The sequence below is a fragment of the Scyliorhinus canicula genome, chromosome 2, assembly GCF_902713615.1.
Source record: "Scyliorhinus canicula chromosome 2, sScyCan1.1, whole genome shotgun sequence".
NCBI classification, from domain to species: Eukaryota; Metazoa; Chordata; class Chondrichthyes; order Carcharhiniformes; family Scyliorhinidae; genus Scyliorhinus; species Scyliorhinus canicula.
Window position 1 is genome coordinate 275,368,315 of NC_052147.1, and position 17,101 is coordinate 275,385,415.

General features: G+C 55.8%; 1 protein-coding gene across 2 annotated transcripts in view; it reads right to left on the reverse strand.

Annotated features, from left to right (window-relative positions):
• The window catches only part of sema5ba (sema domain, seven thrombospondin repeats (type 1 and type 1-like), transmembrane domain (TM) and short cytoplasmic domain, (semaphorin) 5Ba), a 396,442-nt gene that overhangs the window by 85,936 nt on the left and 293,405 nt on the right, over window positions 1-17,101 (reverse strand). For both annotated transcript variants that reach the window (XM_038790081.1, XM_038790080.1), the window contains exons 13-14: window positions 5,394-5,511; window positions 1,061-1,242 (exon numbers count right to left, since the gene is read on the reverse strand). In XM_038790081.1, the coding sequence (XP_038646009.1) occupies window positions 1,061-1,242; window positions 5,394-5,511 (300 nt within the window). The remainder of the gene's footprint in view (window positions 1-1,060; window positions 1,243-5,393; window positions 5,512-17,101) is intronic.

Consider the following 17,101-nt stretch of genomic DNA (forward strand, 5'->3'; position numbering starts at 1 on the left):
AAAACCCGCCTCCTACATATCCTCTAAACCTGGCCCCTCGCACCTTAAACCTATGCCCCCTAGTAATTGACCCCTCTACCCTGGGGAAAAGTCTCTGACTATCCACTCTGTCTGTGCCCCTCATAATTTTGTAGACCTCTATCAGGTCGCCCCTCAACCTCAGATGAAAGGAAACATTTGCAGGGTCCAGGGTTAGGAGCAGGGGGAATCGTTATGGTTGGATAGCCCGTTCAATGGGCCGACAGAGGCAGAATGGGCAAAATAGCCTCCTTTAGTTCGGTATCTGCCTATGGTTGGTCAGCGCCGGCCCTAGGGTTGCTGGCGCCCCGGGCAAGCTGAACTTCAGCGCCCTTGGGGGGGGGGGGGGGGGGGGGGGCGGGACTGAGGGGGGGCGGGGCCGAGGCGGGGGGGGCGAGGTGGGGGGGGGGGCGAGGTGGGGGGGGCGGGGCCAAGGCGGGGGGGCGGGTCCGAGGCGGGGGGGGGGCCGAGGCGGGGGGGGGGGGGGGGCGAGGCGGGGGGGGGGGGCCGAGGCAGGGGGGCGGGGCCGAGGCGGGGTGGGGGGGCGGACGGAGTGGTGGACGGAGGGGGAGGGGTGGACGGAGGGGGAGGGGTGGACGGAGGGGGGGGGCGGCCGGAGGGGGGGGGGGCGGAGGGGGCCGCCCTGGGGGAGGGCGGGTTGGCACCGGCCCAATTGCGCATGTGCGGGACCCGAGTCTGGCGCCCCCTAGCACATGGCGCCCCGGGCGACTGCCCGAGTTGCCGGTACCTTGGGCCGGCCCTGTGGTTGGTGGTAAAGTGCTTTGGGGGCAATTTGAAACCATGAAACATCCATAAAACTGCGACTCTGTATTTTTTACTGCCCTCCTAGAGTTCGTCCTCCGGTTCCTGATTCTGTAACTCTATGGTTATACTGTGCCCCAGTTACAGTAAATGCTTTGTATTCATGTGACTCGAACCAAGCTGATGGGCTGACCAAATAAATATTGGCACCGACTTCACAAGGGACGACATTAGTCACGATGAGACATCTTTTGCAAGGTAAAAAGTTCTATCCTCCTACCTTGAGCAATTTGCCACCTCAATCCGGGCTCCAGCGCACTCGCAACCTCCGCAACGTGGAGCAGGGCTGTCACATGACCTGGAGCGGCACATGCACGACCCTGTGGCCTCTTTGTCTGTGTGCTCGCACAGTTGCCAAGGAGACCAAGGCCCGAATTCACCATCCGCTGTGAGGTTTCTCACCTAAATCAAAGGATCCCAATAGTTTAGGTGGACCAAACAAAAGTTCAAAAGGTGAAGCATTGAATCACAAGCTGAGAAAAATGGCACAATATTGCGAGCAGTTGCATTTCTTAGCGGGAATAAAGTCTAGACAATTTTTTAAAAAACTTACCCCTTTCCATTCTCTCATCTTACCAGACAACAGATCAACAGGCAACAGTCAGTGACGCCCCAGGCAACACCCACATCCCAGAACGAAACAGAAGCTTGATTGCATCCAGAACAAAGCGGCCCACCTGATCGGCACCCCGTCCACCGCCTTCAATATCTGATCCCCCCCCCCCATTACCGACAGTGGCAGCCATGTGTGCCATCTACACTGCAGCAACTCACCAAGGCTCCTTCAATGGCAAATTCAAAGCCTACGATCTCTACCATCGGGAAGGACAAGGGCAGCGGGTACATGGGAACGCCACCACCGGGAGGTTCCCCTCTAAGCCACTCACCATCCTAACCTGAAACTATAGCGCCGTATTTTCACTGTCGCTGGAACTCCTTCCCTAACAGCACAGTGGATGCACCTACACCACGGGAAACGCAGCGGTTCAAGATGATGGCTTGCCACCACCTTCTCAAGGGGCAATTAGGGATGGGAAATAAATGCTGGTCTAGCCAGTAATGCCAACACCCTGTGAAAGAATATCTCCCCCAAAAAAGCCTTTAGATTAGTAATATGGCCCCAGGCATAATTAGACACCAACTGACCTTGAGCCATGTAAGGTCAGCTGAGGGAAGGTCAAAGATGTGGGCTTTAACGGAGAGAGTCTTGGAGAGGCTGCCTAAGCAGCTGAAGGCATAGAATCACAGAATTTACAGTGCAGAAGGAGGCCATTCGACCCATCGAGTCTGCACCGACTCTTGGAAAGAGCCTAAGCCCACACCTCCACCCTATACCCACACTTCCACCCTACCCCAGTAACCCCTCCTTATTTGGACACTAAGGGCAATTTATCATGGCCAATCCACCTACCCCTGCACATCTTTGGACTGTGAGAGGAAACCGGAGCAGCCGGAGGAAACCCACGCAGACACGGGGAGAACGTGCAGACTCCGCACCGACAGTGACCCAAGCCGAGAATCGAACCTGGTACCCTGACGCTGTGAAGCAAGTGTGCTAACCACTGTGCTACCGTGCTGCCCACTGGTGAGTCAGAATGAATCGATGTGCATGAGCGTTCAGAGATGGAGGGTCGCAAAGATGTTGACGGGGGCGGGAAGAGATAAGAACTTAAAATTCCATAGAATCCCCACAGTGCAGATGGAAGCCACTTGGCCCATCCCGACTGCCCCGAGCCTTCGAAAGAGGCCCCCGACCTCGGCCCACTCTCCACTGCCCCATCCCTGTAACCCCTTACATTGATCACGGCCAGTCCACCTGACCCGCACGTCTTTGGACCGTGGGAGGAAACAGGAGCACCCGGAGGAAACCCACGCTAATGCGGGGAGAATGTGGCCACTCCACACAGACAAGTCACCCAAGGCCGGAATCGAATCAGGGTCCCTGGTGCTGGGATACGAGCAGCCAAGAGAATTGGCACAATTGCCCTGGAAAGAGTGCCAGTGGCCCAGAGCCAACTTGCAGCCCTAAACGTTATTTAGCCTGTCACATTCGCATCTTGGTTGAATTAATGCAACACCCAGCGCTTTCCTCCTCTCCCCCAAAGGGACGTTCAAATCTGTTCCGATGTAACCCTGCCCTTCTTTGCCAGTTTTATGTTGGGAAGAGATTTGTGGACAAGTGTCACGATTTTGCAAGCTTCTGAATTTTTTAAAAGACCATTTCACCTGCTAAATTTTTTAAGTATCTGTTTGAAAATTGATAAGTTTCTTGGAAGGAGGGCAAGGAGTGAACATCCCAACCATCTGTTACAGCCAGCCCATAGCATTTTTGAAATCAGTGAACAGAAACATATTAAGATCAAAGTGTGAGCTTTTTAAAAAAAATAGTTGTCATGAATGAATAACTGGTACCAAGATGCCGATAAATTTCTGCCATTTAAACAGTCGCTTGGGAATATCGCTGGAAAGAGACACATGTTACCGAAGCTTTTCATTCTGCACTCATCAGGGCAAACACAAGAATGCCAAATTTCAAACGATCACAGAAATCTGTACTACAGGAGAAAAGGATGCTGATTGGTTGGTGCGTCATCTCTGATGGCCGAGATGTTGCCATAGAGAAAGGTTCCCCACGTTCACGGTTCATTCAACGAAAGGTGCAAGGCTTGGACATGTTCCTTTTGTTTGCAGAGAATGGGTCCTTGTGTATGCATGTATATTGAATATTGTGTGCAAGAATGTCAGAAGCAGCATACATTCAAACGTGGGACCTACTCTCTGCAAACAAAAGGAATATGAATGAAATGAAATGAAAGTCGCTTATTGTCACGAGTAGGCTTCAATGAAGTTACTGTGAAAAGCCCCTAGTCGCCATATTCCGGCGCCTGTCCGGGGAGGCTGGTGCGGGAATCGAACCGTGCTGCTGGCCTGCTTTAAAACCAGCCCCTGCACATATAATACTAATAATAACAATAATAATCACATACTGTCACAAGTAGGCTACAATGAAGTTACTGTGAAAAGCCCCTCGTCGCCACATTCCGGCGCCTGTTCGGGGAGGCCGGTACGGGATAAGGCGCCGGGATGCTCAAACCTTGCAGGTTTTTGAATTGCCCGAGAGCTTGGGGAGCCGATAGTTTACCCAAGGTTTGCTCCATGGAAGAGTCCTCCCAATCAGATTCAGCTTGCCAACCAATTAGCAAATCTTTCCCTCGCAGTATCAATTGTAATTGTTTGAAATTTGGCACTCTTGTGTTTGCCCTGATGAGTGCGTGATAAAAAGCTTCAGCAACTTGTCCCTTTTTTGTTTAGTGTGGCAACCTTGGCTCAGCGGGTAACACCCCTGCCTCTGTGTCGCATGTGCTCGAGTCCCACATACCCCTGAGACTTGAGCACAAAATCTAGATTGACACTGTGCCCAACTGAAGGAGTGCTATACTGCCAGAGGTGCAGTCGCTCAGGTGAAGTGCTAAATCATGGCCTCCAGCTTTCCCCCTCGTGGCAGTATTTTAAGAAGGAGATCTCCCCAGTGTCCTGGCCAATATTTATCCTTCAAACAACACTTTAAAAAAAAACACAGTCTGTCTGCTCATTTACCTCATGGATGTTTCTGGGATCTTGCTGTGCACAAATTGACTGCCACGTTTCCCACATTACAACAGGGGTTATCTTCAAAATGTTTTAGGATGCCCTGGGGTTGTGAGAGACCCTGCCTGTGTTTTTATTTTTTAATTGAAATATAGCCCGAAAGACCGCTCCTCTCCTTCCCGCTGCTGTCTGTGGACTCAACATTTCAGCAGTGGTTGATAGCCAAGCAAAGCCTAAGGAGCAGGTGCTGGAAAAACTCAGCCGGTCTGACAGCAGCTGTGGAGAGAGAAACAAGGTTAACGTTTTGAGTCCAATGCGACTCTTCTTCAGAACCGGACCTATGAAGCATTCAGTAGGGGCTGGCAGGGAATTAGCATCATAGAATCGGCAAAGAAGCAGGCCATTCGGCCCACTGTGTTTCTGCTGGTTGTTTGGTAAAGCCATCCAAATAGTCCTCCTTTCCCACTCTTCTCCCACCATATAGCCCTGCCTACGTTTCCCCTTTAAGTATTGATCCAATTCCCTTTCGGAAGTTATGGCGGAATCTGCTTCAAGTCAATGCATCCCAGATCGTAATAATTTATTTTGTCAAAACAAACATTCTCAACATCTCCTCATTGGTTCTTAAACCTACGTCGCTTGGTCGCCAACCCCTCTGTCAATGATAACAGTTTCTCCTCACTTGCAACTCTATTGAATCTCCCTTCACTGCTCTAAGGAGTGCAATCCGAGCTTCTCCCGTCTCTCCGCATGAGTGAAGTCCCTCATCCCCGCTACCATTCCGAGCCGGAATTCCCGACCTCCCGATGCCGAGAAAAACCCCAGCTGGGAGGCCGGAGAATACCGTCCCCGATATTCCTTCGAGACCCTCTCCTGGGCCCCTGATGGTGCTCAGATTAAAGAGACGACCAATGGCGAAGACACGAACGGGAAAGTATTTGCGACGTGTTTAACCAAACACCTACCGGGCACTCTGTGATGTTCTGACTCCACAGACTCATGTTGGAGCTGTCTTCAATGGTGGTGCACCGCCTCTTCCGCAGGTCCCAGCCACAGTAAGGGTCCCTCACTCCCAGGCAAGATCTGCCAATCAGATACAACCATGAACAATTAACCGATTAAAAATAAAATACACATATTCCATCACAAAAGTGAAATGCCACCCCAATGCAGAGAAAAATCACTTCAGAAGCAATGATTTGGTTGTGGGCCGGAGATCGGTGAGATGCGCTCTCACACAGTGTAAAGACGAGTATGTTCGGTTCTGGGACCTGAAACACAGGACAGCACCATGGCAACAAAAGGTGATAGGTCAATAAATATCAGCGCCATAAAAGAAACCAGGGATTAGAAATTGAAGGAAACTCCAGTGGACGGGCGGGGTGGGGAGAGATGCCATGAGCGGAATGGGAAGAATTCGCCAGAGGGGAGGGCTGGAAGATTCCGGAGTTTCTCTTTTTCATTGCAGTGTATTTTTGGAAACAGGAACAGAGTAGATACCTGAGCAGCTGATGCAGGAGCTACATTGTCACCCTGACCGGTCTGCTACCTTTCCGTCACGACAATTATTCACTGAAAACCGTTTTGTCTATATTCCATTTTTTGCACCTTCTCACCTGCCCCTGAAGCTCCCCCCATCCCTGTCGGAAATATCGGTGGAATGCCTGTTTTCATTCGCACTAAGTCCCACTCACCCACCACCGCTCTGCGCTTGATGGCTCCTGTGTTGGAGCAGTCTTGATTTCAAACATTTTTATCCTTGTTTTCAAATCCCTCCGTGAACCCGCATCTCTCTATCTTTGTAACATACTCCTGCCCTACAACCCTCCGTGATATCGGCACCTTGCTCCCTTTTGCACCGGCGATTTTAATCCCCCCCATCATTGGCTGCCTTGCCTTCGGCCAATTGGGTTCTAAGCTCTGGATTTCCTCCCTAAATCTCCCCACATCTCTCCTTATCCTTTAAGGTGCTTCTCAAAACCTACCTCTTCGACCAAGTTTTTGGTCATGCCCTCTCTATCTTAATAATAATAATAATCTTTTATTGTCACAAGTATGAAGTTACTGAGAAAAGCCCCTAGTCGCCACATTCCGGCACCTGTTCGGGGAGGCTGGTACGGGAATTGAACCCGCGCTGCTGGCCTTGTTCTGCATTACAAACCAGCTGAGCTAAACGAGGAGATCTTAATATCTCCTTACATAGTTCCATTGTGGTGCACCTTGGGATACGTGTATTTTATATGTTGCAGTCACTATGTAAATGCACATTGTTGTTTTCAGTAGAACTGTCCATTGGGCCACTGATACAAACAGCTGATCCAGCAACATTGCGCACCAGGTGTGTTTGTGCTGGCTTTAGCTGGGAACCTCAGTGCCAGCTGTGGATCAATGATAGCACTCTGACCTCCGAACCAGAGGTTCATGGGGTCAAAACCCATTCCCAAGCCTTGAACACAGTAGCTGTATGTCTTGTACACAAAACAGTAGGACAAATCCAGCCGGTCATTTACCGCCCCATTGCGTCCACCCTCGATCATCAGTAGAGTGAAGGAAGGGGTCATCAACAATACTGTCAACCGACACTTTCTCAGCAATAACCTGCTCACGGATGCTCAGTTTGGATTCCACCAGGGTCTCTCAGCTCCTGACCTCATTACAGCCTTGGTTCAAACACGGACAAACAAGCTGAATTCCACAGGTGAACTTCAGAATTGAGGTGAGAGTGACTGCCCTTGGCATCAAGGCGGCATTTGACCGAGGGTGGCATCAAGGAGCTTGAACAAAACTGACATCGGAGGGAATCAGGGGGGAAACTCTCCGCTGGTTGGTAACTGGCACAAAGGAAGATGGTTGTGGTGGTTGGAGGTCAATCATCTCAGCTCCAGGACATCACTGCAGGAGTTCCTCAGGGTAGTGTCCTAGGCCCAACCATCTTCAGCTGCTTCATCAATGACCTTCCATCGTAAGGTCAGAAGTGGGGATGTTCGCTGATGGATTGAACAATATTTATCACCATTCGCAACTCCTCAGATACTGAAGCAATCCCTGTCCACATGTAGCAAGACCGGGACAATATCCAGTCTGGGGCTGACAAGTGGCAAGTTACATTCATGCCACACATTGCCAGACAATGACCATCTCCAACAGGAGAAAATCTAACAATCGTCCTTGACATTCAGAGCCATTACCTTCACTGAATCCCCAACAACATCCTGGGGATTACCATTGATCAGAAACTGAACTGGACTACCCATATTAATACTGTGGCTACCAGGGGAGGTCAAAGGCTAGGAGTCCTGCGGTGAGTAACTCACCTCCTGACCCCACAAAGCCTGACCACCATCTACAAGGCACAAGTCAGAAGTGTAATGGAATATTCTCCAGTTGCCTGGATGAGTGCAGCTCCAACAACACTCAAGAAGCTCGACACCATCCAGGACAAAGCAGCCCCGCTTGATTGGCACCCTTTCAGCCAACATTCACTCTCTCCCCCACCGAAACACAGGAGCAGCCATGTGCACCATCTCCAACATGCACTGCAGTAACTCACCAAGGCTCCTTCGAAAGCACCTTCGAAACCCACGACCAACACCATCTAGAAGGACAAGAGCTGCAGATACCTGGGAACCCCATCACCTGGAGGTTCCCCTCCAAGCCAATCACCCTCCTGGTTTGGAAATATATCAGCCGTTCCTTCACTGTCGCTGGGTCAAAATGCTGGAGCTCCTTTTCTTAACAGCACTGTGGGTGTACCTACATGGACTGCAGATGTTTATGAAGTTGGCTCACCACCATCTTCTCAAGGGCAATTTGGGGCAGGCAACAAACGCTGGCCTAGCCAGTGATGGGCTGATTTAGCTCAGTTCGCTGGTTCGTGATGCAGAGCAAGGACAGCAGCACGGGTTCAATTCCCGTACCGGCTGAGGTCATGAAGACCCTGCCTTCTGAAACTTGGCCCTCGCCTGAGGCGTGGTGACCCTCAGGTTAAATCAGCACCAGTCAGCTCTCCCCCTCAAAATGGAAAGCAGTCTACGGTCATCTGGGACTATGGCCACTTTACAATAACACTTTGGGAGAAGGGATAAGGTGGGGCGGAGGGCACCATTCAGCTTCTTCTGCTACCAAACCTGGTCAGGCAGGAAGCAGAGACACAGCCTGATGTAATGTAGCTATTTACCTGTCCTGTTCTCATACTCTGCCTGAACGCTCTGAGAAAACACACAGTCAATGTCACACAATTCATCACCGCAGGGCAATCAATTTCATTTTGTGCCCGAACAGCCTGAACCCATCGCAGTTCATAATGATACCAGGCGACGAAGGAAAGGGCAAAGAGTTGACGTAGGCATAGGGTGGGAGAGGTAACAAGGATAGAGGGCAGAGCGCACTGAGGATAATGACAGAACAGAAATAAGACCTTGTGGAACAGAAAAGCGGACAAGAATGAAGCGCGCAAAGCAATCAAAGCTCATTTTCAGAGAGAAGGTGTGGGTGTAAAATCATTCTTGCTGTTCTGAATGAATCTACAGGACATTTTATTTTTCTTCCCTCTTCAATTGCCTGCTCACTGACGCATTGGCACTCAGCCAGTGAAAAGGTGGCACATTAACATTGCACTTTTATCACCACTCCACAACATGTCTCAGGGTTGCTACACTTTGAATTGCTGGTGGCGAGGGGGGAATACCAGGAGTCACAATGTTTCGCTGAGTCTCACCTGTTTTGGAGGAGGCTCGGAGGGGAAGGTTTCCTCTCTGCATTTCCATACGCGGCAAACAGTCGTCAATGCTCAAAGCTCAATGGTGGGATTTGAATTCACGTTCCCTGGTTCGTTAGCTTAGGCAGCGCGTAACTTAACCAGTGCATGGCCGTACCCCCAAACAGTGCACCGTACCCCCAAACAGTGCACCGTACCCCCAAACAGTGCACCGTACCCCCAAACAGCGCACCATACCCCCAAACAGTGCACCGTACCCCCAAACAGTGCACCATACCCCCAAACAGTGCACGGCCATATCCCGAAACAGTGCACCGTACCCCCAAACAGTGCACGGCCATATCCCCAAACAGTGCACCGTACCCCCAAACAGTGCACGGCCATATCCCCAAACAGTGCACCGTACCCCCAAACAGTGCATAACCGTACCCCCAAACAGTGCATAACCGTACCCCCAAACAGTGCGCCATACCCTCAAACAGTGCACGGCCATATCCCCAAACAGTGCACGGCCATATCCCCAAACAGTGCACCGTACCCCCAAACAGTGCACGGCCATATCCCCAAACAGTGCACGGCCATATCCCCAAACAGTGCACCGTACCCCCAAACAGTGCATGGCCATATCCCCAAACAGTGCATGGCCATATCCCCAAACAGTGCACGGCCATATCCCCAAACAGTGCGCCATACCCTCAAACAGTGCACCATACCCCCAAACAGTGCATAACCGTACCCCCAAACAGTGCACCATACCCCCAAACAGTGCACCATACCCCCAAACAGTGCACCATACCCCCAAACAGTGCACGGCCATACCCCCAAACAGTGCATGGCCATATCCCCAAACAGTGCATGGCCATACCCCCAAACAGTGCACGGCCATATCCCCAAACAGTGCACCGTACCCCCAAACAGTGCGCCATACCCTCAAACAGTGCATGGCCATACCCCCAAACAGTGCACGGCCATATCCCCAAACAGTGCACGGCCATATCCCCAAACAGTGCGCCATACCCTCAAACAGTGCACCGTACCCCCAAACAGTGCACCATACCCCCAAACAGTGCACCATACCCCCAAACAGTGCACCATACCCCCAAACAGTGCACGGCCGTACCCCCAAACAGTGCACGGCCGTACCCCCAAACAGTGCACGACCGTACCCCCAAACAGTGCACGGCCATATCCCCAACCAGTGCACGGCCATATCCCCAAACAGTGCACCATACCCCCAAACAGTGCATAACCGTACCCCCAAACAGTGCATAACCGTACCCCCAAACAGTGCACCATACCCCCAAACAGTGCACCATACCCCCAAACAGTGCACGATCGTACCCCCAAACAGTGCACGGCCATATCCCCAAACAGTGCACGACCGTACCCCCAAACAGTGCACCGTACCCCCAAACAGTGCACCATACCCCCAAACAGTGCACCGTACCCCCAAACAGTGCACGGCCATATCCCAAAACAGTGCACGACTGTACCCCCAAACAGTGCACGACTGTACCCCCAAACAGTGCACGACTGTACCCCCAAACAGTGCACCACCATACCCCCAAACAGTGCATGACTGTACCCCAAGCAGTGCACCGCACCCCCAAACAGTGCACGACCGTACCCCCAAACAGTGCACGACCAGATCCCAAAACAGTGCACGACTGTACCCCCAAACAGTGCACGACTGTACCACCAAACAGTGCACGACTGTACCCCCAAACAGTGCACGACTGTACCCCCAAACTGCATGACCGTATCCCCAAACTGCACGACCGTACCCCAACCAGTGCACCGTACCCCCAAGCTGCACGACCGAAACCCCAAACAGTGCACGACTGTACCCCCAAACAGTGCACGACTGTACCCCAACCAGTGCACCGTACCCCCAAGCTGCACGACTGTACCCCCAAACAGTGCACTACTGTACCCCCAAACAGTGCACGACTGTACCCCAACCAGTGCACCGTACCCCCAAGCTGCACGACCGTACCCCAAAACAGTGCACGACTGTACCCCCAAACAGTGCACGACTGTACCCCAAAACAGTGCACGACTGTACCCCCAAACAGTGCACGACTGTACCCCAACCAGTGCACCGTACCCCCAAGCTGCACGACCGTACCCCAAACAGTGCACGACTGTACCCCCAAACAGTGCACGACTGTACCCCCAAACTGCATGACCGTATCCCCAAACTGCACGACCGTACCCCAACCAGTGCACCGTACCCCCAAGCTGCACGACCGAAACCCCAAACAGTGCACGACTGTACCCCCAAACAGTGCACGACTGTACCCCAACCAGTGCACCGTACCCCCAAGCTGCACGACTGTACCCCCAAACAGTGCACGACTGTACCCCCAAACAGTGCATGACTGTACCCCAACCAGTGCACCGTACCCCCAAGCTGCACGACCGTACCCCAAAACAGTGCACGACTGTACCCCCAAACAGTGCACGACTGTACCCCAAAACAGTGCACGACTGTACCCCCAAACAGTGCACGACTGTACCCCAACCAGTGCACCGTACCCCCAAGCTGCACGACCGTACCCCAAACAGTGCACGACTGTACCCCCAAACAGTGCACGACTGTACCCCCAAACTGCATGACCGTATCCCCAAACTGCACGACCGTACCCCAACCAGTGCACCGTACCCCCAAGCTGCACGACCGAAACCCCAAACAGTGCACGACTGTACCCCAACCAGTGCACCGTACCCCCAAGCTGCACGATCGTACCCCAAAACAGTGCACGACCGTACCCCCAAACAGTGCACGACCGTAACCTCAACAAGTGCACAACCGCACCCCCAAACTGCATGACCATACCCCCAAACAGTGCATGACTGTACCCCAACCAGTGCACCATACCCCCAAGCTAGGCACGACTGTACCCCCAAACAGTGCACGACCGTAACCCCAACCAGTGCATGACTGTACCCCAACCAGTGCACCGTACCCCCAAACAGTGCACGCCCGCATCCCCAAACAGTGCACGACTGTACCCCCAGCCAGTGCACGACCGTACCCCAAAGCTGGGCAACTGTGGCTTCTTGCCTGACTGCATTATGGAGCCAAGGAGGATTTTCTCCAACGCTAATCCTGAGATAAGATGATTGCTGTAGTGCCGTGCAGGGTGAGATGGAAGACACGCTGTTTTTACAAAGAGCGACGTAACTTCGAATACACAGCATTTTATTTTCCTGCAAAACTGTGGCAGGCTCTCTTTGAGGACAAAACGGTTACGTGGCTTTGTAGCCAGCTGCTGTCTTGCTCTATTGTTGTGTGAGGGTCTGGCACATACAGAGTTAATGTGGGGCTGAGTACAGGTGATGATTTCTGACAGAGACACCACTCTGTAACCAACAGCCTCCCAACAATTCAGCAGCTCGAAGCTGCAATCCCTCAACTTCACCCCAATTCTGAGCCGAGAGAAGCTCCCATCAGGAAGCAGAGGATGCTGAGAACATTCACCACAGAAACAAACCTGCAGTGAGGAAGGGTTATTGGGTTACAGGGATAGGGTGGAAGAGAGGGCTTAAGTGGGTTGGTACAGACTCGATGGGCCGAATGGCCTCCTTCTGCACTGTATGTCCAATGTCCCAAGATGAAGGCAGAGAATTTGCAGGAACCTCCGTAAAATTTCCTTTGCACATCCAGCTTCAGAATTATTGTACAGTCATCAGGAGCAGAAACTCCGAGTGATCCCGTTCGCTGCTACCCCCTAACACTCCTGCTGCCCCCTAACCCTCCTGCTGCCCCCTAACCCTCCTGCTGCCCCCTAACCCTCCTGCTGCCCCCCTAACCCTCCTGCTGCCCCCTAACCCTCCTGCCCCCTAACCTTCCTGCTGCCCCCAACCCTCCTGCTGCCCCCTAACCCTCCTGCTGCCCCCTAACCCTCCTGCTGCCCCCCTAACCCTCCTGCTGCCCCCTAACCCTCCTGCCCCCTAACCCTCCTGCTGCCCCCAACCCTCCTGCTGCCCCCTAACCCTCCTGCCCCCTAACCCTCCTGCCCCCTAACCCTCCTGCTGCCCCTAACCCTCCTGCTGCCCCCTAACCCTCCTGCCCCCTAACCCTCCTGCTGCCCCCTAACCCTCCTGCTGGCCCCTAACCCTCCTGCTGCCACCGAACCCTCCTGCTGCCCCCTAACCCTCCTGCCCCCTAACCCTCCTGCTGCCCCCTAACCCTCCTGCTGCCCCCTAACCCTCCTGCTGCCCCTAACCCTCCTGCTGCCCCCTAACCCTCCTGCTGCCCCCTAACCCTCCTGCTGCCCCCTAACCCTCCTGCTGCCCCCTAACCCTCCTGCTGCCCCCTAACCCTCCTGCTGCCCCCTAACCCTCCTGCTGCCCCCTAACCCTCCTGCTGCCCCCTAACCCTCCTGCTGCCCCCTAACACTCCTGCTGCCCCCTAACCCTCCTCCTGCCCCCTAACCCTCCTATCCCCTAACCCTCCTGCTGCCCCCTAACCCTCCTGCTGCCCCCTAACCCTCCTGCTGCCCCCTAACCCTCCTGCTGCCCCCTAACCCTCCTGCTGCCCCCTAACCCTCCTGCTGCCCCCTAACCCTCCTGCTGCCCCCTAACCCTCCTGCTGCCCCCTAACCCTCCTGCTGCCCCCTAACACCCCTGCTGCCCCCTAACCCTCCTCCTGCCCCCTAACCCTCCTATCCCCTAACCCTCCTGCTGCCCCCTAACCCTCCTGCTGCCCCCAACCCTCCTGCTGCCCCCTAACCCTCCTGCCCCCTAACCCTCCTGCTGCCCCCTAACCCTCCTGCTGCCCCCTAACACCCCTGCTGCCCCCTAACCCTCCTGCTGCCCCCTAACCCTCCTGCTGCCCCCTAACCCTCCTGCTGCCCCCTAACCCTCCTGCTGCCCCCTAACCCTCCTGCTGCCCCCAACCCTCCTGCTGCCCCCTAACCCTCCTGCCCCCTAACCCTCCTGCTGCCCCCTAACCCTCCTGCTGCCCGCTAACCGTCCTGCCCCCTAACCTTCCTGCTGCCCCCTAACCCTCCTGCTGCCCCCTAACCCTCCTCCTGCCCCTAACCCTCCTGCTGCCCCCAACCCTCCTGCTGCCCCCTAACCCTCCTGCTGCCCCCTAACCCTCCTGCTGCCCCCTAACCCTCCTGCTGCCCCCTAACCCTCCTGCTGCCCCCTAACCCTCCTGCTGCCCCCTAACCCTCCTGCTGCCCCCTAACACTCCTGCTGCCCCCTAACCCTCCTGCTGCCGCCTAACCCTCCTGCTGCCCTCTAACCCTCCTGCTGCCCCCTAACCCTCCTGCCCCAACCCTCCTGCTGCCCCCTAGCCGTCCCCACTCCCCGATACTCCCCTCGCCGCTCTCCATGACCTCCCCACTCACTGATACTCTCCTGCTGCCCCCTAACCCTCCTGCTGCCCCCTAACCCTCCTGCTGCCCCCTAACCCTCCTGCTGCCCCCTAACCCTCCTCCTGCCCCTAACCCTCCTGCTGCCCCCTTACCCTCCTGTCCCCTAACCCACCTGCTGCCCCTAACCCTCCTGCTGCCCCCTAACCCTCCTCCTGCCCCCTAACCCCCCTGCTGCCCCCTAACCCTCCTGCTGCCCCCTAGCCCTCCTGCTGCCCCCTAACCCTCCTGCTGCCCCCTAGCCCTCCTGCTGCCCCCTAACCCTCCTGCTGCCCCCTAGCCGTTCCCACTCCCCGATACTCCTCTCGCCGCTCTCCCTCGCCGTCCCCACTCCCCGATACTCCCCTCGCCGCTCTCCATGACCTTCCCACTCACTGATACTCCCCTCGCCGCTCTCCCTGACCTTCCCACTCACCGATACTCCCCTCGCCGCTCTCCGTGACCTTCCCACTTCCCGATACTCCTCTCGCCGCTCTCCCTGACCTTCCCACTCCCCGATACTCCCCTCGCCGCTCTCCCTGACCTTCCCACTCCCCGATACTCCCCTCGCCACTCTCCCTAAACTTCCCACTCACTGATACTCCCCTCGCCGCTCTACCTCGCCGTCCCCACTCCCCGATACTCCCCTCGCCGCTCTCCCTGACCTTCCCACTCACTGATACTCCCCTCGCCGCTCTCCCTGACCTTCCCACTCACCGATACTCCCCTCGCCGCTCTCCCTGCCCTTCCCACTCCCCGATACTCCCCTCGCCGCTCTCCCTCGCTGTCCCCACTCCCCAATACTCCCCTCGCCGCTCTCCCTGACCTTCCCACTCACCGATACTCCCCTCGCCGCTCTCCCTGACCTTCCCACTCCCCGATACTCCCCTCGCCGCTCTCCCTGACCTTCCCACTTCCCGATACTCCCCTCGCCGCTCTCCCTGACCTTCCCACTCACTGATACTCACCTCGCCGCTCTCCCTCGCCGTCCCCACTCCCCGATACTCCCCTCGCCGCTCTCCCTGACCTTCCCACTCACCGATACTCCCCTCGCCGCTCTCCCTGACCTTCCCACTGACCGATACTCCCCTCGCCGCTCTCCCTGACCTTCCCACTCACCGATAGTCCCCTCGCCGCTCTCCCTGACCTTCCCACTCACTGATACTCCCCTCGCCGCTCTCCCTGACCTTCCCACTCACTGATACTCCCCTCGCCGCTCTCCCTCGCCGTCCCCTCACTGATACTCCCCTCGCCGCTCTCCCTTGCCGTCCCCACTCACCGATACTCAGCTCGCCGCTCTCCCTGACCTTCCCACTTCCCGATACTCCCCTCGCCGCTCTCCCTGACCTTCCCACTCACTGATACTCCCCTCGCCACTCTCCCTCGCCGTCCCCACTCCCCGATACTCCCCTCGCTGCTCTCCCTGACCTTCCCTCTCCCCGATACTCCCCTCGCCGCTCTCCCTGCCCTTCCCACTCACCGATACTCCCGTCGCCGCTCTCCCTCACCGTCCCCGCTCACCCATACTCCCCTCGCCGCTCTCCCTGACCTTCCCACTCACCGATACACCCGTCGCCGCTCTACCTCGCCGTCCCACTCCCCGATACTCCCCTCGCCGCTCTCCCTGACCTTCCCACTCACCGATACTCCCCTCGCCGCTCTCCCTGACCTTCCCACTTCCCGATACTCCCCTCGCCGCTCTCCCTGACCTTCCCACTCCCCGATACTCCCCTCGCCGCTCTCCCTGACCTTCCCACTTCCCGATACTCCCCTCGCCGCTCTCCCTGACCTTCCCACTCCCCGATACTCCCCTCGCCGCTCTCCCTTGCCGTCCCCACTCACCGATACTCCCCTCGCCGCTCTCCCTGACCTTCCCACTCACCGATACTCCCCTCGCCGCTCTACCTCGCCATCCCCACTCCCCGATACTCCCCTCGCCGCTCTCCCTGACCTTCCCACTCACTGATACTCCCCTCGCCGCTCTCCCTGACCTTCCCACTCACCGATACTCGCCTCGCCGCTCTCCCTGACCTTCCCACTCCCCGATACTCCCCTCGCCGCTCTCCCTCGCTGTCCCCACTCCCCGATACTCCCCTCGCCGCTCTCCCTGACCTTCCCACTCACCGATACTCCCCTCGCCGCTCTCCCTGACCTTCCCACTCCCCGATACTCCCCTCGCCGCTCTCCCTGACCTTCCCACTTCCCGATACTCCCCTCGCTGCTCTCTCTGACCTTCCCTCTCCCCGATACTCCCCTCGCCACTCTCCCTGCCCTTCCCACTCACCGATACTCCCGTCGCCGCTTTCCCTCACCGTCCCCACTCACCCATACTCCCCTCGCCGCTCTCCCTGACCTTTGCACTCACCGATACTCCCGTCACCGCTCTACCTCGCCGTCCCCACTCCCCGATACTCCCCTCGCCGCTCTCCCTGACCTTCCCACTCACCGATACTCCCCTCGCCGCTCTCCCTGACCTTCCCACTCCCCGATACTCCCCTCGCCGCTCTCCCTGACCTTCCCACTCACCGATACTCCCCTCGCCGCTCTCCCTGACCTTCCCACTCACCGATACTCCCCTCGCCGCTCTCCC